This window comes from Melozone crissalis, unplaced genomic scaffold (genome assembly GCF_028551555.1).
Source record: "Melozone crissalis strain CALT ecotype California unplaced genomic scaffold, PUWL_Pcris_2 ptg000009l_1, whole genome shotgun sequence".
Lineage (NCBI taxonomy): Eukaryota > Metazoa > Chordata > Aves > Passeriformes > Passerellidae > Melozone > Melozone crissalis.
The window spans coordinates 17234940-17258890 of record NW_026535787.1 but is presented as its reverse complement, the minus strand read 5'-3'; the positions used below and the strand labels follow the sequence as shown (position 1 = coordinate 17258890).

The window sequence follows — 23951 nt, the reverse complement described above, 5'->3', positions numbered from 1 at the left end:
ACAATATGAGACAATAGAAACAAAGAGTTACTGATGTCCGGGTACCTTTTTCTGGGCAGCACGAGCCCGAAAAAGGACACCCGTTAACAGAGGATTAACCCTTAAAAACAACAGCCCGTTGCATATTCATACACCTCATACATGATGCATAAATTCTATTCAAATACAGGATTCTGTCTGGTCAGTGTCAACTTCTTCCTCTGAATCCTAACAGCGGCTTCGAGGCAGGAAGAAGTTTGTTTCTTCTGATAATGGAGCAATCAATTATTTTTCTCTGAAAGATTTAGGTGTCCTGTGGCTGCTATCTCACTGCGAGTCCTTTCTTTAAAAAAAGTATCCTACATAGCATAGTTTCTATTTTAACATTTTTTTATAGCCTAAAACTATATTTAACACGCTACTTAAGAGAATTAATACAGCATTACTTTCTAACACAACACATATAATATTCATTTTAATATTTGTGAAAAGCCAATCATAAAATACATGCATTTTTCACAGGCTTCCTCCGGAGCCATCAAGGAACACCCAAGGGTGTTCATCGCTTGGTAAATACCATCAATCAAGATAACCGAAGTCGCCAAGGAACGTATATCTGAATACACGACTTCCCCTGACATGATCAGCGCCTGCCACTACTCAGGAAACAGCAATTGTCCAGAGCTGCACAGTGAAAGAAAACTTCATACATATGCGGGGTTACAAAAGAAATTGAGGCACCTCTGCCTCAGGCATAAAAAACTGTATAAAATAGCCTCACTGGAAACGGCATTTGTGAACAGAGGGAGGTCCAGTGCCATAGAGGACAGATCCAGGTTCACCCAGCTCCGATCCGGGGCTCAACGCTGCCTCTTTGGCTGTGGGTTTTGAGGACCGTATTTTGGTCGCGAAAATAAAATCTTTCACATTTATTAATTTGGATTTCTGGCTGATCATTTATGTAATATATGTTAGAAAGAATTCATGCTATCAAAGAATGTATTTTATAAAGATTGTGAAATCCAAACGAGTCTCTGACCACAAGTTGCCTGAGAGGCGGATGTCTATGCAAACTCCGAAATAAATTCCTGGAGTTGGCCAGATAACGATCGACATTTACCCCAAGAATAGATGCACCCAACATGATGATCACCGGTGTCCCAAGTCAATCGGAAACCGCCTAAGAGCGATCGCCCTGTTGATAGCATTGATCAAGATAGCCAAAGTCGCCAGAAAGATACATGTGAATACGCGACTTCCCGGGATTCGATCAACGCTGGCTATCAGCCAGGAGGCGGCAATTGGTCCAGCTCTGCACAGTGAAAGAACCAACTGTGAATATGAAGAGTTACAAAAGAAGCCGGTGAAGAGTTACAAAAGAAACTGAGACTCCTCTGCCTGGGGCACAATAAACTGTATAAAACATCTCCGCTTGAAGCGGCTCTCGTGAACGTGAACGGGGGATTCGATGGAGGTCGGATCCAGGTTCACCAAGTACCGATTCCAGGCTCAACTCTGTCTCTGTGGCTGTGGTGGTTTTGAGGACCGTATTTTGGTCACGGAAAAAGATAAATAAATCCTTTCACATTTTTCATAATTTGGCTGTCGATTGATCATTTATAACAATTCATAACACCTGTAAGAGACAAAACCCACAAATCTGCAGCTAATTTCCTGAGTTTTGTCAATGGAAGGTGAGGGAATGGATTCCTGAGGGTGCCTCTCCCAGAGCTGCTGGAACTGGAGCTGGTGTTGCTCGGGGATAGTTGGGATTTCTGCTGCCCGTTTTCGTTCAGCACCAAGGCCGCGCTGTGCCGGTGCTTCCCACAGAGGTGCCATGCAGAGCTACTGAACGCACAACTGTGCTTAGTTATTTCCTGGCATTAAAGGTGCCTCTGAAAAAACAGCTTTTCCTTTTAATATCTGTTTTCTGCTGGGACAAGAAAAATGTAAGAGTTGTTTAGTTTTTGTAGTATTTATCCTTGCTGAGAACTCTGTCCCTGCCAAGAGGAGGGTCCAGCTAGCAGTAAGGAGATTGGAAATGGAGGTGAGAATTTGAAATGGAAGTGAGAGAAGGTGAACATGATACAAATTTTAAATCTAAACATTTCAAGGAGGAGGAGGGGCATGGTTCAAGAGGCTTCTTTGCGAAACTTTACGAAGTATTTAGAAAATATTTGAGTGTTTTCAATGAAAAAATCTTTGCTTTAAAAAATATGGGAAAGATCTAGAAAAGTGGATGTTTCCTTCCATTATACTTTCTGCCACTTGTATTGCATACCTTTGTACTGATGATTCAGTCCTTCTCCAATCCATTTCTTTATCAAAGTAGTGTTTCCAAAGTATTAACAAGAAACTTTTTGATCCCTAAAGCCCACATATCACAAACAATACCAAAGTTCACTACACTGTGAAGATAAATGTATTCCACGCGTAGATAAGAGCTGAACTATTGTTCCTGTAATAATTTAGCATATTATCTGGAAAAGATCATTTTAATTTGTTCCATTTCTGAAATTAGGATTCCCTAGATGAAAGAAAAAGCCATGAAATGTATAATTGGGAGGGACAGGGGGGCTTTATGTTGAAAGTGTTCTATATTAAGCATGAGATGTTCAGTGTTGGCAATAACAGCATTTTATTCACATCTGAAATACTTAGGGACAGGATGCTTAATTAGTAAGAGAAGACAACACTTCCATTTCCATACTTCAAATTCTTTGTAGGTTTTTGCCTCGTTTTTTGGGATAATATGGAAACAATATTGTTATTAGTTTTTTAAAAGAGCCATTCAAAATTAAGTGGGATCTTCTTTAGAGAACACTTTTGGAGAAAAAATGTCTATTATTAAAAAATATTATCACTTATTTAAGGAGTCATCCTCACAGTGCCTAGCAGTGTTCTACAACACAATCAAGTATCATACTTCCTAAACCACACAAATTTCTAAAGGAAAATTTCTGAAGGAAATTGGAGGAATCGACAAAAGCAAGCATTACACATTGGATTTACAAATAAAAAATGGATGCCCACGGGTACATGAACTTCCTATCCAAAAAATAAAAATAAAAAATGTATGGGCTACTTGTCTTAAGTAACTTTTAATGACCTTCCCTGCTTTTTCTGGAGCAGTAGTGATGAACTTCAGCCTTGCTTCTGGTGTGACTGCTCTTTTTAGAGGTGTATCAATGCTCCAGTACACTTATTTTCTGTCTCATAAGCAGCATGGATTTCTAAGACATGGAGGACTTTTCAGGACTGATGAAACACTTCTATGAAGACACACAGAAAGTCTCATGTGTAATGCACAGTGCATTCATAATTGCTGCTTGTTGATACACTGGTTTCTATTAAATTGAATTTTTACCTATGAAAGGGAGAGGAGAGCTGCAGTGCATTGGCCATGTCCAGTGGGCCTGGAATGTACAAAGGGCATAATGAGAGCAACATCTGTGTGTCTGTACTGAGCGATGTCTGTGTGTCTGTACTGGAGTGTAAAGCTGTCATTAGCTCAGTCCTTGCCAAGACCTTGGAGTACGAGCAGCACCAAGAGGCTCAGGTGCTGCCTGGCTGCTTTGCAGCCACATTGTCCAGCCAGCACATGGTCCTGGTCCTCTCTCCCCATGGTCTCAGCTTATGATCTATTTCCAGCTCCCTGCAGCTGGAGAAGTGTGTCCATCATTCCAGGGACCTAGTGGAGCTGTATGAAACAAACCATGAGCAATGTGGGATTGTATTTCATGGATTTACAGGTTTCCAGTTCTGGTTAGGGAAGGTAGACAAGGAAATATTGTCTGAAAAAGTCTGGGTTGATCTGAAAGTTTCCTCTGAATGTTTTTCAGGCTGTGATTTTGAAATATTTTATGTTTTTTAATGCAGATACAGTGGTACATGGAAAATGGAAACACTTTGAAAACTTTTGTCTTGAAGAGAGGTGTTCTGAAAGTGAACAGAATGCAGATCTGGAGTTCCTGTTGAGGAAATGAAATAACGTGGACTTATTTTGCTGTTAAAACCAGAAAAGATTAGTCAATGTGACTTGATTTGAAAAACAACCATAAAATGATTTTTGGTAACTACTAACAATTACGTCAATAACTTGAAATAAATGAAGTACTTTCGAGAGGAAAACAAATCCATGTAGGTGATTCCCAACTATAGATGCCTCATTTGCACATTGTAATGGATTAGTTAGCATGTGTCAGGAGCCTGTCTCAGGATCATATTATTACTCTCATCTGGATAGGATGAAGATAAGACCTGGCTGAGGATGCCACAAGCATTAAATGTGATGTGCCATATCAGCACTTCAGTCAGATTCAGACAAAGGGAATAAAGACTTTAGCATTTCTGTACTGGTTTTCTAAATTCTCATTTCAAGGAGAATCTTGAGTCAGAAAAAAAAAAAAGAAGACTCATGTTTTTAAATAAATTGATCTCTTTCCTGCTCATGACTTCAGTTTTAAGTCCTGGGCATAATCTGTCCATCAGGGTGGTATGGCCACCTCAGGACTTTTTGCACAGAGTTTGCAGATCTGATTGTCACTGGTGTACAAGCACTCTGTTTTCAGTAGATCAAACTGACAATAAACAATTTAGTGTTTAGGGATGGGTGGATTTTCACATATTTCTAATTAGCTCTTTTATAGAAAGTAGCCAGGGGCATAATAATGAAGAATCTACTACTCCAAGTACTTCATATGCCTTATATGAAGGGACGCATTTATAGGAATACAAGGCCAAGAATCCAGCAGGGCTGTGGAGGGAAAGAAGAGGCAGAAACTTTCCTGAAGGCTTTTTTCAGTATCACTGTGAAAGGCCTCAAGCCATGAAGCTCTTGTTACTACTCTGGGACTCTTTCCAACTTCTGTTGCAGAGGATTTTTTTCCTGCTATTCTTTCTGAAAATTATTTTATATATGATTTGGTGTAAGAGAAGCCACCCAGACAGAATAGTCTTTTCAGTGCTGGCCTTGAAATAAAATCCCACCTTCATTTGTACAAGAGTAAGAGTTTTATGTGTGACAACACATCCATTTCTGAAGAAAAATCTGATCTCTATAACTGCTTTTTAACAAGTTCCCACCCTATATCAAGCTGTAGAACAAATAAGTCCAATTTTTGTTTTTAAATCTCAATTATTAGTCTCAGAATTGCTAAATATTACACCTGGGTAACATTGAGAACACAAAACTGAAAGCTGAAAGCAAGACTTGTTTTTTCATTGCTTATTAACATGAGGTAACCAATCATCCAGGTGATCCCAAGCACTGCCACTATAGAGATAGTGCTGATCATATTTTTCATTAATGAATCCTTTTTATTCCTTGAAGCACGCACAAAAATTTATTAAATCTTTCTCTAAAAAATTCTTTCTCTAAAAAATTTATTAAATCTTTCTCTATTTAATATCTGAGTTTCAAACTTTCTATTTATTCAGGGCTATATTGCAAAAAGGTATAATTAAAGTGAGTTGAGAAGATACACTTCGCTACATTTGTTTGATGCATCATTTGGAGAAGAAATCCAGAAAAATAAATGTAACCAAATTTATCAGACTAATCTATGTCTGGAGTATGCAGCTTGTATGTATCTGTTTTCAATTTTAAAACTGAGGTTTATCAAGGCAATTGAAAATAAGCATGCCAGCTATTATAAGTTTTTTAGAATGCTTATAAATTCATCCAAATGCACTTAATTTTCAACAAAAGAAGTAGCTGTCCATGAAAATTGTACTTAAAGAAATGAAGAAAAGGTACAAAATTTTGTTGAATTGATCAGTCCCATGGAATTAATAAAATGAAAGCAATCCTTTTTTAAATAATCCAGTGTACACTGAGAGCTTGTGACATACAGCCTGTGACAATACATGGAGTGGTGATGTAAAACTGAGCAAGTAAATCTGCTTCATGCTGCTTGAGAACTGGAGTGGTGTTTGGCTGTGCTGAGAAATTCATCATTCTCAGTTGATTGGACCTGCTCTTCTCTCACTTTTAAGAGTTTAAATTGGGAATAACTGTCATTGAAGTTGAGTGATGCTGCAATCCAAAAAGGGGGACAAAAGTCTGAATATGTTCATTGATATGCACTTGAATAAAGTCTGACCCATTGTAACAAATGGAATTCATTTTCTGCCTGCTGAAAGTATACATTTCTTTAAATAAAAGATTGTGTCAAAAATACGAGTTTGTGACAAGAAGGTCTGAGCTGGTGACAAGAGACTAAGGAATAAATTTGCAAAAACATGACCACCACCTGTAAGGGGCTTTGTGTTTCCATTTCCTGAACAAGTCTGCTTTTCTTTCATATCATCCAAGGTGCATTGTAAGCCTGATAGCCTGCTTTGTTATGTGGGCACTCCAATGAATATCTATTCCAGAAACACAGGGCAAATAGAAACAAAATTATTATAGCCAGATTTTCAATACATGTGAAGAATGTATATTTCAATACATTAATTAATTTAATATGTTTAATGTAGGTACTGAAATGTAGTTATGCACTTAAGTGAAGGGCTGGAGTATCAGTGAGGCTGAGGGTGTCAGCAGTTTGCATTTCAATTCACAGAGGACTGCACAGTCGTGCAGGAGGATTCAAGGCAGATGTAGATCCAGTACCCTAGATCCTTAGTAAGGAGAAAATGTGTTTCTTTCTAATGAATATCTAGGTTGAGTGAAGAGTTTTATTTCTTTTGAGTACTTAGAAGTACAAAATAGTAAAGCAACATGTCTTGGTTTGGAAAGACAGGTGTCTGCTAAGGAAGGCAGGTGCCTCCCCTGAAATGGAAAATGTAAACCTCCTCCCTCCAAATTGCTATAAATTTTAAATTAAGGTGCTCTCAGGCAAAAAAATATGGGAGCAGGAATAACAGTTCTTTATTAGGGAAGAAAATAAAAATATAAAATAAACAATGCAGTAAAGTAAAACAACACTGACAGAGTCAGAACACAACCTGACACCCTGTGGGTCAGGGTGTTGGTAGCAGTCCAGTTGGAATTGTGGCTGCAGTCCTGCTGGAGTGTCAGGTGTGGTTCTGCTGGAACAGTGATCCTGTAGAAAAGGGTGCAGTGTTCCTATGAAGATCCAGTGGAAGAGGCATCTGCTTCTCTGGGAATCCAGTGGAGAAGCTGTGCTGGTGCTCCAGAATCTCCAGATTATATCTGGGTAGGAATGCTTGGCTCCTCCCTCTGGGTGGAGCATCTCACAATGGGATGTTATAGTTCTTATCAGTCATGCAGTGACATTCAATAGCCTGTTATCAGCAGGTGTCCCCCCAGAGGGAGGATTGGGTGTGGAAGAGATAAGGAAAACTGCCCAATTAACAGAAGGCAACTGCCACACAGATGGCAAATAGAATACTATTTGCTTGGCAATGCAGGGCACAGCAATACATCTAGAATTGTATTAATAATAAGCCATCACAAAAGGTATAGGATAGCAAGTGTTGTGATAATATGTGGACTTAAAATTCTTCCTGTCGGTAGTTTAGAGCTTTTCATTCTCTGTCAGTAGCTGCAAGTGTTATTGCATACTGTGGCAGGAATGCCTAATTAATAAACGGGACATTAGCAATTTATTGTTTGGTTGCACAGGCATACCTCCTTTCCACACAGTTTATTGCCTCCTAAACTCCATAGATTTTAAGTTCTATCTTTCACCTGCCTTGTACTAAGTTAAAGGGGTTTTCTGTAGCCTAGACAAGAGGCAGGACTGAGGGTTGTGAGCATTATTTTTCAGAGGACAGCTCATAGCCATAACTTGCTGATTTTTGCAAGCAAACAACTTCAGCAGAGCTTCCTGAGCCAGCACCTGTGGTGACAGAGCAAGCCCCTACTCGGCTGTAGTGGGCTCCCTTATCACAACTGTGCAATCCTACGTTCTGGTCAGCAGAGAGAAATTAATTTAGGAAAATATTGTATCAAACACCTTTGCATTTCTTGCCAGATTTATGCAGAGTGTAACTGTTGCCCTGCAAGAAGCTTGGCTGTCAGGTTTGCCTCCTCAATCCCTTTGCTTCACTTCTTGTCTTCCGCATCTCCTGCCTGCCAGTTCACGCTAGGCAGCACATCTCATGGGGAGGAACCTTATGCAAAACTTTTTATTCTGGTAATAAACATGCTCCTGAAAGTCTTTTCCTTCTTCATCCCTAGTAGAGACCTTGCAGATTGCCATGCACTGCCTGTGGTCTCAAAATAGATCCAAAAGCAGTGAGTCAGAGTCATTGTGGTTTGGACGTGTGTAACTTGTCACAGGACACACAGAAGAACATAATGCTGGGCTGTCGTTCAAATACATAGGGAGGGATCACAGTGCCACGTAGCCAGGCAGCATTTGCTGCACTTTTTCTAGTTTGCATGTGCAGTCCAAATTCCAAATGTTTCCAAGGAATTGCCTCTACAAATGCAAGACATAATAATAGAACAGTAAGGGCTGAAATGCTTGGTGGGTGCCATCAGAAGCAATACAATTCAAAAGCTGAATGCACAACATGGAAAATACTGGTGCCCCTGCACAGTGTATTAGAAAAGTTTCTTGAAACAGGCTGAGATTTTCACTTTACCTTGTCAGTATCTGTCTGAATTTTCCCATTGTCTGGGTAAGTTCTCCGAAAGAGAAAATGAAACATTCTCTGAAACATTCTCTGAAAGTTTCCTTTCAGTTTGCAGTGTTGTTTCTAACTGCTGTACTGCCTTCAGAATGTGTTCTTTGCTTATTAATAAATAATGTATAAAAAATAATGTATGAAAAATAATATCAGGCACTCATTGCTTTTGGATGTATTCAAAACTCTGGCTGGGAATCACTAAATGAGGAATTTAAGTCCATATATGTGATCACCATGATGAAAAGATTTTTTTATTTAGTTGGCAGAAGCAGATTGTTGAATGCTTGATTACTGTGAAAGTTTCTCCTGCACTTAACAGGCCTGTGCTGCTGTGCCAGTGGCCAGGCTATCAGTTTCAGTGTTTTATCAGGTCAATGAGAACAAGCTCAGGTTATACCAGTAATGTGAGCAGGAAAAGGAGATTATTAAATCACGTGGCACTAACCCAGAGACAGAGACACTGATTCTACTTGCTCTCTGCTGCTCTCCTATCTTTACAACTCTCCCTGAATGTACTCTGTACTGTAAAAATTGCCACATGGACAACTTCAAATCTTACCCCATCTGATTAATGACATGGTTACAAGGAAACATCCAGGCAGTGGCTTTGTGGCTCTGAGCAGCAATAAGCACAGCAGTGCAGAGCTGAGTGCTGACCACAGGAATGCTGCCAACAAGAAATAGTGCAGGAGGACAGCCACAGCTGTGCACCAGGAGTCTGTGGGAGTATCCACCCTGTCAGAGGTAAGGTGGTGCTGGTGGCATCATAAGGAAGGTATTGCTGGTAGCATCTGGTGGTACCGTTGCTGCACTTTCTGAAAGTTTGGTTTTCAATTCCAGAGATGAAGATGATGTTAAAAACGACCATAGAAAAGCAGAGACTCACTAACATCCACTTTACAGATAAGTTTTGAGTTTTCCTATTGTTAGAAATATGTTTAGGAGAAAAAAAGAAGAGAAAAATGAGAAAAATTCTCAAATAGTTTCTCATTTTCATTTATATTAAAAGCAAGCTAGAGAGGAGAAACTTTAATACAGAGAGAAACTAAAACAGTTATTTGCAGAATCACACCAACATTACTCTCAGACAGCTTAACATATCCATTAGTTTTGTCTGACTTTGACTAGAACAGAGAATATCCAGCACTTTTAGGACTAGGCCTTGACTGACAGCAATTTGGGATGTATTTTTTTCTCTTTCTGCTCTTTTTGGGATCTTTTTCATCAGTGTTAAGAAGCAAGTTAGCATAAAGCAAGTATTTCTAACCATTCTCCAGACTTCAATAGAATAATAAACCTCTACTTCCAAACTTTGTCCTATCTCTGAATCACAGAACCCATTAGGTTGGAAAAAGCTTCCAAGATCATTGAGTCCAACCTATGACCAAACACCACCATGTCAGCTGGACCCTGGCACTGAGTGCCATGTCCTCTCTTTCCTTAAACACCTCTGGGAACAGTGATTCCACCACCTCCCTTGGCATTATATATAGTGTATGTACACATATATATAAATGTGGGTTTTTTTAATATTTTATATATATATATATATATATATATATAACATTATCATAAATAAATACATTTAAAAGGCAGAGGCTGGAAGCTCCTACAGTCTTAAAAATATGAACCTTGATGGAATTGCTTCAAATCTGCATTAGTGCAAGCAGGATGAGAAACAGGCATTAATATAACTTCAATATAAATAACTTCAGCTGCTCTGCTGGCATGACTTCCCTTATTGTTCAGAGGGGATTCACAGGACAACATTAATCACAGGCATGTCCATCAAGAAAATTTGCTGCAATTGTGTTTGTATTAAGTTGTTCACAATTAAACAGTAGCACAAGCTAGCTACTGCCTAGGAAAAGAGATAGCTGTTAACACATTGTAATACCAGAGTATGGGGGGAGGTCACACTGCTGATGGAACACTGTGACACATTTTTAAAGCCTAGAATTGAGATAGTGAGCTGAAAAGCTCAATGTGTATCACAGACCTGTGTACTCTGGGTCTGTGTTGTCTGTGCCTGACCAGGGGAGTAACAGAGGTGTCAGCAAGTCCCAAGCCATGCAGTGTGGTTTAGCTATTTTTGAAAATAGTATTTGCTAATTAATAATATTGCAGTATGTTCTAAACTGGCTGCTTTAAATTGTTTTCCTCAAATTACATACAGAACAAAATGTTGTAACTTAGTGTAAAATACTTGCAGCTTCCTTCTTACATAGTGAGTATTTGAAACAAAATGATAATAATAATAACCAGATCAGCCATGGACAATCCAGCACCAATATAAGAAATACAATCCAAAAGCTTTTCATATTTATATTTTATCCAAAATGCCTAGAAAACCAATTGTATCAGTTATAGGAGATGAGATATATTTCTTTTAAAGTTTCTGTTTCTGGTTGCACATAGGAACAAGAATGTTTCAGTAAAGTTATGATTATTGCCAGAATTTTTAGGTCCCACAGAATTTTTCTAGACTCCAAAGCTAGAGAAGCTTATGAAAAACACCAACAAGAGATTTAACAATACTAATCAAATATTTATCAAAATAGCAGATTAAATTATTCATAGTAAAATGCAAGGTGACACAGACTTTACTAAGCAGCTTTTAGCTTTTCATACTGGTGAGCATTCTGAATTTTGACTTCTTGGTCTAAGGTAAGATAGCACAAATAATTATAAATTGAAACCAGTCTATGATTGTATAGTGACAATAAAGCAGCAAGTAAATGTAAATGTATTCAGTGAAACAGAAAATGCTGCTGCCTTTGCATAAACAGATGGGAATCTTATTTAGAATATAGTCAGTTTATGCAAAAAGGACATGCATAACACAAAGGGAAATTCAGAACCAAGTAAATAGTATAAATTTGGAAATGCTGTTCTGTGAAGACAGTAAAAATGCACTCTGAAATGCTGGCACACTGAAATTAGTGACCACAATATGTGATTTTATCCAGGGTGTGTTTTGTTTAGAGAAGCTGAAATAAATATTGAAGGAATAACAAACATCAGAACCAGGCAGTCATTCCTAAATAGTCTTGTTGGTAAAGGAGGGCAATGTATAAAACTTTATGGTTGAATGCTTGATATTTACAGAGCAGGGCTTTTATAAACATATAAGCAGAGGGAATAGTTAATGCTAAATCCTCTGAGTTATTTACCCAGCACAAGGCAGTGCCACAGCTAGCCCAGACTCCAGGAAGCTCTGCTGTCCACCTGGGGACACTTCAGCCTTTGGACAACCCCTCATCTGGGAGCTGCAGACCTGGAGGCTGCAAAGGCTGAGCAGGGGAATGAATCAGGCCAGCCCTTCCCTGCTGAGGAGCTGCAGCAGCAGCTGGGCACAGGCACAGGTCCTGTCAGAGGGAGCCTGGACGTGCCAACACATTTGGCTATTCAGCAGCTCGGGCACAGCTTGCCCAATTTGCCAGATGTGCCACAGGGCAGAAACAAGTACATGGGGACACTCTAAACTCCTGTGCATTCTATCTTGAGTGCACCTATGCCCTTGTGTTGCCATGCTGATCTTAGAGTTAGAAACAATCAACCAAACAAAAATAATTAAACAGCCTCAGACTCTTCCCACTGAAGAAAGGACAATGCCCTACCATCAGAACAGCAAAATTAGTGGTGATTACACCTGCATGGTTTACAGTGTAATCCCAAAAGACACAGGCATGAGCACACAGCTGCAGCTCAGCTCATCCCCCAGGGATGGGGATGGCAAGGAGAAAAAGTGGCTACAGAGACATAGAGATAGGCACCAGCAAACAGTGTGAATTGTGATTTGATTTTGAAAGGGGAGCTGACAGCTACTAAGCAATATATGGGTTTCATAAACCTTGTGAATTATATCAATAACAGCATAATTTGGCATTTTAAACTTACTTTATGTGCCTTTCTCAGACAAGATTGCCAGTGAAAGTACCAATTCCTGTGAATTATCCAAGGATCAGGATTCAGGCTTCCACTGAGTAAGCTTTAAAGCACTGCCAGTTGAATTATGTGTAAGCCAAAAAACAGCTTTCAGGTTTTGGTAGCACTGTTTCTGCCAACCAGAGCTGAATCCACACTGGAATAGGAAGCAAACAATGATAAATGGAGTGGCCCTTCCCTCCCTGCTGCAGCACAGTGGTGCTCATGCACTCACACACCAAATGGCATGCAGACATTTTCAAACATACTTCTGCAGGGTACTGCAATTAGAACTACTTTTAATGAGCAACAAACAGCTTAGTGTGCAAATAAGAAGTGAACACAATCATTCATGGTATTCAATAGTTCAATTAAAAATTATGAAGAAATATAGGAGTAAAAAAGTTTCAGTAATTTGTGGGATCTCAGTCTCTCAGAACTGGGGCGCAGGGTGAACCAGACAACCCCTGGGGGGCTTGGGAGTCCTGGAATGTTGCCAGAAATGTCTGGTGGCTGGACTTTGATCCCACATGGGAGATGACATCAGTATGAGGACAGGAGGATTTCACCGGGGTGAATGGTGAAGGGATAAGTTAATTGGAGTGTGAGATACAGGGTTTAAGATCCCTGTACAGGGGGGTCTAGAGAGGTAAGATGGAGGAATTGGGGCGTGCCCTTCTCCTTCTTCTTCTTCCTCTAGGCCTCCATCTTCTGTGGTGATGTTGGCACTCCGGGATTGGACCTTACTAGGGGAACACTGGTTAATAAGGGTAGAGGGTATTGGAGAAAAATGATAAATATTGTATACGTAACTCCGGGTATAAAGATAGGTGGCCGCCCCAGGGGCTCTCAGTGTGTGCCCATGGCTGACTGCTGAGCAGAACTCTGTCAGGCCAAGAGAAAATCTTTTAGATAAGCATTTAATAAACACCGAGACCGAGAACAAATCTGAAGCTTCCTCTCGTCCTTTCGAACCCGGGGGCCCAAGGCCATCTTTGGGCTTTTCCCAGACCATCTAAACAGCACCCAAAATCCGACAACTGGCGTCCCTGGGTGGGCTATCTCCCACCAAACCTTTCGGGGGGGGGAAAGCCCTGAAGAGCTGAAGAGCCAAGAGGACAGGACTGATAACTCCAGAGGAGGGAAGCCTGAAGAAAGAAAGAAGAAAAAGAAAAAACCGGCTGGGAGAAGCTGCAAAAATCAGCAGTCACTGAGAATCCCATCTCTCAGCTTCTGCTGAAGACAGTTCGTAGCAGAGCGGCCTGGACTGGGACCAGAAAGGCGCCTCTGGATCCATCCCTCGTGACCCGCTGGACGGAGACTGAGGGCTTTCAGACCACTCTGACGACAGATTCGGTAAGAAGGCCAAAATAATATTATGGGGGCCACACTCTCCCAGGAACAACGGGAAATCTTATCCACCTTACAAAGTGTTGCAGAATTATATACAGAAGGGATCCCAAAGAAAGAATTAAAACAGCTGTTATTATGGGCAAGGCTTAATTATCCACTTGCGGAGACATATTTGTTGTTCGAAGTGGGGTTTTGGCAAGAAATTAATAGGCATTTATATATTTTAGCAACAAAAAAAGATGAGACAGCGTTAAAGCTACTCTCGCCGGCAAGAATCATGTTACAAGGTATTTCAGTGCAGTCTAAAAGACTGGAAAAGCAGCGAGAAGCTGCGGTACCCTCAGAGAAGGGGGCGGAGCAGCGGAGCTCCGGGAAAAAAATTGCTCTGGCTTTAAAAAGCCAGGGGGAAAGGGCTCTCGAAAAAAGAGAGCAGGAAAAAATATTAAAACCCCCGATCAAAAAATGCAACAAACCCCAAGGGCGTCCTGAAACTCCAGAGAGTGTGGAGGAGTCAGGAGCGGAAGGGGGGGAGCAGGAAGATAAGGGATCGGGGGGGGGGCCTGTTCGCGGTGAAAGCAGCGACGCGGCGGCGGCAAACGCGGGCAGCGCGGGTGAAGATGAGGAGACGCGCGCGGAGGGCGAAACTCGCAAAAACCGGGGTGTAGACTCACACACGGGCGCGGGAGCGGCGAACGCGGAAGGCGGGCTGAGGGAAAATGTGCAGGCTCAGAGGGCCGCCGCGGTGAGACGCAGGAGGCGCGCGGTTGTGACGTCAGAGCCGGTGCGACGGTCAGCTCGAATCGCGGGGAGAGCCGGAGTGCTGGCGGGAGAAGTGAACACAACGTCAGAGGAGGAGGGGTTGGACTCTGGGACAGACCGAGGGGCGGGAACCTCGGAGGTGGGACAGGGGGGAGACGATGGCGTCAGCTTGGGGGACACAGGGAGCAGCTCGGAGAGCACGCATGCGCAGAAAGTAGGGCGCGGGCGGACCCGAGCCCGGTCCCCTGTGACGTCGCGGGTGAGGAGGGGCCGTGTTAGGGATTCTACGTCCCGGGGCTCCACACCGTTTTCAGACCTGGTGCCTTTGGTTCAAACCCTCGGAGTCCCAGTCCCTTCCCCTCACGGGGGACGCCGAGCCGGAAGAGGAAGTGGGGCAGTCGAGATCGCTCCGTCATCTGAGCCAGGGAGGCCGGTGACAGCGCCACCTAGTGGCAGGAGGGCAGAAGTGCACGACATGCCGGGTCGGCTCAGCGGAGCCACAGCGCCATCTCGTGGCGAGACTGCAACAATGCAGCAATTTTTTCCAACAATATATAAAAAGAAAAGCACCCCGAAGAAGACAATGTTAACACAACAAAGGGATTATCCATCCTCGGAACCTGATCCACCGATCGTGAGACATTTTCTAAACAACACACAGGCAAAGCTAAGGGAAAATCCTTTAGTTTTGATCAGAAACCCAGAAACAGGTCAAATAGAGGGTCCTTTCAAACTAATCTCTTGGGGAAAGGGTTTCGCTTGTATTTCCACAGATCGAGGTCTGAAGTGGGTGTCGGTGCGGCATGTGAAGCCATTCCGAACGCGAGAGCACGAAAACGCTGATCCGAGAAACAAAGAGACGAGTACTCAGACAGAAGTCGAGACTCGGGCTGCGAAAAACGACCCAGAAGAGAAATAAAAAGAAACTAAGGACCTTGGGGGGTTTTCACACAAAAGCGAAGCAATGGGTTTCACGATGCTTATGTGCATCGTTCTTTCATTCATTGCAGTAAGCAGTGGGGGAGATTTACCTGTTAGTCAACCAAGGCAAAATGTATGGGAGGCTTTAGCTCGGGCAGCGAATTTAGATAGTATCTGCCTGACACATTCAAGACCAGGTAAACCGTTTTCAGCATGCATGGTTGGATTGCCAGTGGACGAATGGCCAGTTCCAGGGCACCCTGCAATTAACATTTCGCAGGTCATTAAAAATCCTATAAAAGAGTGGTGTGCTTGGACACACCTGCTTCCTGTGGCTTCTACAGAACCTCAGGAATTGGAGATTTTTGGGTCCATGACAATGAGACTCTGCATGCAGTTTGAAGCTCCGAAAGTCACAAAGGTGAAAACTATTGATTTGACTCCCACTAATGAATTTTATAAGAATGCCTCAGCTTGGTGTAAATATACAAAGAGAACTACCAAAGGATCGATCCAAGTTCCGGTGCAATTGCCGCGGGGTCTGTTCTTAATTTGCGGGGACAGAATTTGGCACGGCATTCCTGCTAATGCCACGGGAGGTCCATGCAGCATTGGGGAAATTTCAATGCTATCGCCTGATTTGAACATGTTAAGAGAGGAAAGGCACAGAGAAAAAAGATCAATACAGCAATATGCGGCAGATTGCAATGATGAAATGTTTTCTTGGGACAAGAAAACGAGTATTGCTACAGCAATCTTCTCACCTCAGACAGCATCGGGGGTGGCCTTGACTCAGATCGACCGCATGGGTTGTTGGTTGAGCAAACATGCGCGGTCTGTGTCTGTCACATTGGATGACATGTTAAAAGACGTCAGCAGTGTGAGACAGGCGACTCTTCAAAACAGAGCGGCAATCGATTATCTATTGCTCGCTCATGGACATGGGTGTGAAGAGTTCGAAGGGATGTGCTGCATGAATCTCTCAGATCATTCAAAGTCAATTCATGAAAATATCAAAAATATAAAGGACAGCATAAATAAGCTTGGCGAGATCACAGGATCATGGATCGATCAACTGGCAGAATTCTTTGACATCTCTCCCATTTGGAGAGGAATCTTAAAGATAGGGTTTTATGTTTTAATAGTTCTCCTAGTCCTCATACTTGTTGTCCCATGCATATTTGCATGTTTAAAACATGCAATGAATCGGATGGCGAAAAAGATCTTTTTGGTGCAAACAGAAGGGGGAGATGTGGGATCTCAGTCTCTCAGAACTGGGGCGCAGGGTGAACCAGACTACACCTGGGGGGCTCGGGAGTCCTGGAATGTTGCCAGAAATGTCTGGTGGCTGGACTTTGATCCCACATGGGAGATGACATCAGTATGAGGACAGGAGGATTTCACCGGGGTGAATGGTGAAGGGATAAGTTAATTGGAGTGTGAGATACAGGGTTTAAGATCCCTGTACAGGGGGGTCTAGAGAGGTAAGATGGAGGAATTGGGGCGTGCCCTTCTCCTTCTTCTTCTTCCTCTAGGCCTCCATCTTCTGTGGTGATGTTGGCACTCCGGGATTGGACCTTACTAGGGGAACACTGGTTAATAAGGGTAGAGGGTATTGGAGAAAAATGATAAATATTGTATACGTAACTCCGGGTATAAAGATAGGTGGCCGCCCCAGGGGCTCTCAGTGTGTGCCCATGGCTGACTGCTGAGCAGAACTCTGTCAGGCCAAGAGAAAATCTTTTAGATAAGCATTTAATAAACACCGAGACCGAGAACAAATCTGAAGCTTCCTCTCGTCCTTTCGAACCCGGGGGCCCAAGGCCATCTTTGGGCTTTTCCCAGACCATCTAAACAGCACCCAAAATCCGACAGTAATTTCCTTAGAAATGACAGATTTCTTGGATCACTTAGCTGTATGGTTCTATGATGATCTGTCATATGTATGTGAGCTTAAAAACTTTGTTAAATATTGCAAGAAGAAGCCAATTACTGTTTTCTGGAGAAACCATGCAAAATTTGAATACATATCATCTAAAAATTCAGGGGGGTTGGCAAATGGACATAACACTCACATAAGATCATTATTTGCAGGAAAGCAGTAACATCTGGCATCAGTTCCTGGTGGAGGAAGTCAAAGGACAAAATGGTTTTATCTGGAAGTAGGAGTTAAAAGATAGCATGAAAAATGAACATTTCCCACATTAATATGTGTATTGACCTGTGCCCATCATGTTGACTTTTTTCTTGTTTTCCAAAATTTTGGCTGTCTTCTGGAGAGAAAGACTGTCCTCCATAAACCTGGTTTTTTTCATTCTTGATATAGGACTAATGCACCCCAAGACAAATCCCCTCTGGTATTCCTATGGCATTTTATGGAATACACTTTTGCTCACAAATGTCCTAGTTTAGCAGCACAGAGTCAGCAGTATCAGCTGTTACATACAGAAGCTGAAGAATATTTTCTATGCCACTTGATCTAAACACAAGAAGCCTGCACTATGCTCATGCACACATTGAGCATTTACAGATTTTTCTCAGAATCCATATAAGTAATTGAGAACACCTGCTATTCCTATGAATGTTAAGAGAGACCTTCAATTTTTGCTGAGGTGGAGTGTGAAAATAATTATTACCCTTCTCTTAATATCATTTCTGGGGGAAAATACTGGCGAATGAGAAAAATAATATCCTAAATCCTAATATATGCACACAGTCCAAATGGCCAGACTTTTAATAACACTAAATAAGAAGTAGCCACACCAGAGACATTTACTGTTAGTGCAAAGTCAGAAGATAAGAGACTGCCTGAATTTTTACCCTCAGATCTCACTTTTTGACTGGATGGGGTTTCTTTCACACTTCTACCAAATTAGAGTTAATCTATGTGATTTAAATCACTCATCTGAATTGTAGCTTAAGCGAGGAAGCAAAATCCTAGATTATATAATAAGCTTTGTTATTGGTGTTATGCTTTTGACTTAAGATCAAGAGAGACTGATTTGATCTCTCTCTAGTCTGATCATCAGGTGAGACTAGTGTAACTGTATTTCTACAAAATATCACAAATGTGCACTTAATATTGAAGAAATCTGTTGGGACTTCTTTTAAGACAAACTGCATTCAATACCTATCTGCCTTGAGGGGAGTATTATGTTATACTGGCATGATGATAAAGGCTTTGATTACATGATTATACTGTTTTTCCACAGTGTTGTTTTCTGAAACAGTGAACAGAAATGGCAGTGACCAGTTAATGAGTTATTAATTGATTTTTGTTGTCAGTGCTGGGCGTGTGAGGTTACTTGGTTTATTACTTCACATCTTTTTCTAACGCTGGTGAGAGAACTGAATTATTCATTTCCCTATGGGCTGGTATTCAAATGATGTTCATCATTATGATGTCTAAGTGCTCTACTAACCTCACCTTTGTTATACTGCTGTGATTTCTCAGTGTTACTGACACTACACTGAGAGATTGAGGACAAGTCTGCTGGTTTCAGGTGCCCAGTGTGAAACTCTTGTGATGACAGAGAAATGCACATATTTGAAGAACTATAGTTTTTTTTTTTTCTTTTTCTCCTGGTCAATTCCAACTTATCCTCCAAGCACTGCAGAATGTAAGTAATGGACATCTGGAAAAATTCCAAGTGAGTAATGCAATTTGCAGGTGTTGGAATGTGGATGTCCTGACTGACACCTGACAGCAGTAGGAATTTTAGTTGAAATGGTTCATGTCTTCAGATTTCAGGCAAAGTATATACTTGTTCTTGATCTCAGTGTTTGTAGAGTTACGGTTAAAGACTCAACACATCCTCAATTTTAGAAAATAAAACAACTGAAAAAGTCACAGACATCATAAGTATTCTGGCCATTACATGTACATTTGCATTCTTCTATAAATAAGATTCTCCAGCTCATTTGATGTTTGCATTTCTTGGACCAGGCATCAGCATGCATGAAAACCAACCAGCTAAGGGGTTTTTTCCCCCAAAGGAGATTTTCAGTGAATATTCATTAAAAGTTTTCCCAGCTGCAGTTTTCAAAAGAAGAAAGGGCTTACTTAAAATGTTGAACAGTATCTGAACTTCAGTACTGAGGTCACCAGTAAGCCCAGGAGCATTTTCCTGTATTTCTGGTTCTGTTGACTGATACTTTCCCAGTGCTGTATCTGCAACAATTAGCAGTGTATGAGTTAGGATTTATGATTCATAAATGTGTTCATTCTGTCAAGCTAAATCCAACAACACACAGGACTTACTTCTCTGTGCCAAAAACAGAATCACAGAGGAGCTTAATTTCAGTGGAGCAGACTGGATTGCAGCATTGGGCTGTGAGATGTTACCAGTGAAAGAAAATTCCTCCATTGCTCTCATGAGGCTGCATCAAAATAATGAGTGGGATAAAAGTTATCATTATTTGTTGTTATACAGCTACAGGTTCAGTTTCTGAGCTTCCTGTCTGATTTGGTTCTCCAGTGGATAGTGCTCCTCATTTCCTATCCCCATCTTTTCTCTAAAGCAGAAGAATCCAGCAATGCTTACATCAGTGTAAATTGCGAATTGCACATTGGAGTTGAATGGCAAACATATTTTAACTTGTTCATGAACTGCTTTCATCCTGAACCAGAAGGGGAAATGCTGTTGACTTACATCTAAAGAAAATGGCAAAGCTCAAGTTACCTGGTTGTAGCACTGACAAGATTATTGTGGATGAATTCTGTTACTGCCACAGATGCCTGAATCAAGCAGAAAAAAGGCAATATTCAGATGTGGTTGAGTAAATCACCCCATGTGCTATACACTGAATGGGCAAAGAACACTTAACAAGCATTGCTTGAAAGTACACAACAAAGTAAAAAAGTAAAAGAAGGCATTCAAGGGAGCACAAACTTTGTGCCAATAGGTTTCATAAAGACACATTTTTATTAATTTAGTTAGTAGAGATATAATTATTAACATAAACATTAAAATTTCTGATGTACATCTAAACAGCTGATAAGGTTACACTCAGCTCTGAGAACAGACCCAAGGGTGATTCCACAAGTACATGCTCAAGGATGCTTAAATAACTCTGCTAAATGACAAAATTAATGCATTTGTTTGCAGTGTTATGTACAGTTAAGAGATAGAACAGTGTCTTTTCTGCTGGTAGAGGGGGGAACCGAATTGATATCGCAAATATTCAGCCCTACAAGTCTTATTTTCATCCTAATAAGACTCACCTGAAAGTCTTCTGAAACATTTGGCTTTTTCATAATCTGCAGCAGCGATCTTCTGTCAGGTCAGTTGGCCTGTCATGGAGGTGAGGATTTGAGTGTTACTTGCAATAACTGAAACCTCCCTGGAGCTCACAGTTTCCACCTGTGAGGAAAATGTCATTTAACAGAAACAAAAAGAGGAAAGGCAAAAGAGTCACCACTTCATGGCATTCTCACACAAAATAAAAATATACAAGTAATTTGCCATCTAAAATGTTTATGTTAATGCCAAATATGTGGTGTTTGCAAATTCTCCTTAGAGATTGTTTTCATGAATTCTTGGAGTATCTTGGGTTGGAAGGAAGCCCTGGAGGTCCCCGTGTCCAACAGTGGCTGAAACCAGGTTGCTCAGGGAATCACTTTGAATATCCACAACCTCCCTTGGAAAACTGCTTGTGTTTGAACAGTGTTAAGGAGAAAAACATTATCTGATTTAGATGGAATTTCCTATATTGCCCATTGACTCTGTGGGCACTCATCCTAAAACTGCACACCTTGAAGAACAGCCTGGCCCCATTGTTCTCCCCACCTTGCCTTGAAGTAGCAGCAGGACCTCTCCTTTGTCTTGGGGTCACTGAGTTCTGAGTCTATAAACTTCTCTGCACCTTTTGTTGTTCCTTAAATAACCACAACAGGATTTTTTCAAAGGCCATCAAAGGAACTTGAGAAATGTCCTCTGGAACAGTCATGCCTCTCAACACAGGGCTTATAACCTGCACTGAGGGCATGCTCCTCACTTCAGTACATTATACAGAGTGTTAGCTTGGAATAAATGTAAAAAAAACCAAAACAACCAATGCAATATTCTGCTGCTGGAGGTACCAATATGAATTGCTATAAGCACCGGTTGGATCCAGTTTGAGTTAGTTAGCACTGAATGAATAGAGATTAAATGTCCGTAGCATCTTTAAAGTCTAAAAACAAAACCAAGTTGAGGCATCTAGCTGTACCTTCATATGATAGATGAAGGTATAGCTAGATAACAATAAGAGATAGAAAATCTGCCAGTCATCAGGTCAAGTCATCTGGTTTCTAATCCCATCAATTAATAATTACTGAATTGCTTCAGTAACTGAATTGTCCTCAAATTATTTATGTTGGGAAGCTATCAAAATCAAGATTAATTCTATCATGCAGCTTTGAAGCATTGATAAAACTTGGCAGGTATTTAGGTAAGAAAAGTGAATATCTTGCATAGGGAGGAAGGAAATTTGCATTTATAATTACTGGAGATAATATTATTTGACTTGAAAACATCTGCATGTGCACAATAGACCAACAGTACATCATGAACACCTGTGTTCACTGTTTGTGGTATTTGTTGGGTCCCCAGGACGAAGGAGGAATGATGAATCTGACTCCATGTTCTTAGAAGGCTAATTTATTATTTTATGATATTCTGTTAAAGAATGCTATATTAAAACTATACAAAACAATAGAGAAAGGATACAGACAGAAGGCTTAACAAGATACTAATGAAAAACGCGTGACTGACTCCTCAGAGTCCCGACACAGCTTGGCACCGATTGGTCATTGAGTAAAAACAATTCAACCACCTGTTGGATAAACAATCTCCAACCTCATTCCAAAGCAGCAAAACACAAGAGAAGCAATCAGATAATCACTGTTTTCATTCTTCTCTGAGGCTTCTCAGCTTCCCAGGAGAAGAAATCCTGGCAAAGGGATTTTTCCGGAAAATATGACAGTGACACATTGTTCTTGCTTCCAACTTCTAGCATGACCTTGGATTCAAAATAAGCAGTTCTATTTAAAAGTAATCAAATCCTTTTAAACCTGGGCTCTGGACACTAGCATGCACACCTCCTGCTCCCAGCTCCCCAAGCTGCCCTCAGCTCACTAGATGGCAGCCTGACATCACAGCTCCCAAGAAACCCAGACATTACTGATGGCAGCAGAAAAACCATGTGTCACACCTTACTGGCACTGGAAATAGCTACTTGTAATATTATATATTGCTTTGAACCGTTTAGTGAAGGTTATGTACTGGAAAAATGCAATATTGAGCTCAGGGGTTTCTCAGGAAAGAATCCAAGCAGGTGAAGCATTGGGTTGAAGGTACAGAAGTCAAGCAAAAATGCACGAGGAAAAGACTTCTCTTATTTAACGGACTGTACCTGGTGTATTCTTTTTCTTTTTTTTTTTCTTTTTTTTTTCAGTTGGGACTGAAAGTGATAGGGTGATAGTGAATAGTGATAAGGAAGTGAAGCACAGAAGCAGCAGAAGGGAAGCAGTCACTGTAATGTGCTTAGTCATGTTCAGCTCTCCATGTTTTGCAGATACAGCAAGGCTAAGCCTTAGAGCTAGACTTAGGGAGGTATGGATTTTATGGACTTTATATATGGCATTCATGTGAGAGAATTTGAATTTGTGTTCTTGTTGGACAGAAATGTTGACAGAATGGAAAGGCTTCACTCTTAATCCTTCTGACCATGTTGGTGTCGGTGTCACCCTCCTGCCAGTCTTCTCCCTTTTCACTGGTTTGGTGCCCTGGGTCAGCATTGCCTCTGCTCAGAGGCTTTGCTGTGAACTAGGAACCTGGCTGAGGAAATTGCAGGCCAGTTAAGAAATGTGAAATGGCATGCTGTGTTCAAGCAAAATAAAATGATCACTGTTGGAAATTCAGGCTGTCTGCAAAGCAGACACATGCCAAGAATGCCGCTGGAAAAAGGCTTTGCTCATTTATTTTGCTTTCTGCAAAGTTTTGAGGAACATGAGATATATTTCCTGCCCCAACTTTCTATTCTCATTCCCTTTTTTTTCCCCAGGACAGTGCAGAATCTCAGAAACTGTTGAAGTAGTGATTTAAGATTACCTGTGATGGTAAGGAGTCCAGATTTTCATTACAATTCAGAATTTGGGGAGGCTTTAAAGTAGGAAATTTCCTTTCTCTGGAGCACATCCGGATTTCTATTGAAGCATTACCTGTAATTTTCTAAAAGCAGAAAGATATGCATTTAGTATAGAAGTTCTCACACATTCTCATGACCTCACTGGGACTTAAAACTGTTCTGTGTCTGTGACACCCTATCCAGTGTTATTTTCTGACACCCTATCCAGTGTTATTTTCTATTTGTTTGCAAAATTTTGTCTTTCAGTGTTACAAGTGACCATCTATTATTTAACTATT

At 41.0% G+C, this 23951-nt stretch overlaps 1 protein-coding gene across 1 annotated transcript in view; it reads right to left on the bottom strand.

Moving 5' to 3' along the window:
- Positions 1-1128: 1128 nt before the first annotated feature.
- Positions 1129-23951, bottom strand: part of ADGRG7 (adhesion G protein-coupled receptor G7) — a 32156-nt gene continuing 9333 nt past the window's right edge. The window contains 16 exon segments of the mRNA XM_054270237.1: positions 1129-1311; positions 3730-3884; positions 3887-3950; positions 5148-5304; positions 7445-7524; positions 8272-8372; positions 9143-9334; positions 9337-9503; positions 10808-10926; positions 12204-12235; positions 19607-19714; positions 19805-19923; positions 20226-20281; positions 20768-20807; positions 20809-20906; positions 23637-23746. Of these exon segments, the coding sequence (XP_054126212.1) occupies positions 1129-1311; positions 3730-3884; positions 3887-3950; positions 5148-5304; positions 7445-7524; positions 8272-8372; positions 9143-9334; positions 9337-9503; positions 10808-10926; positions 12204-12235; positions 19607-19714; positions 19805-19923; positions 20226-20281; positions 20768-20807; positions 20809-20906; positions 23637-23746 (1781 nt within the window).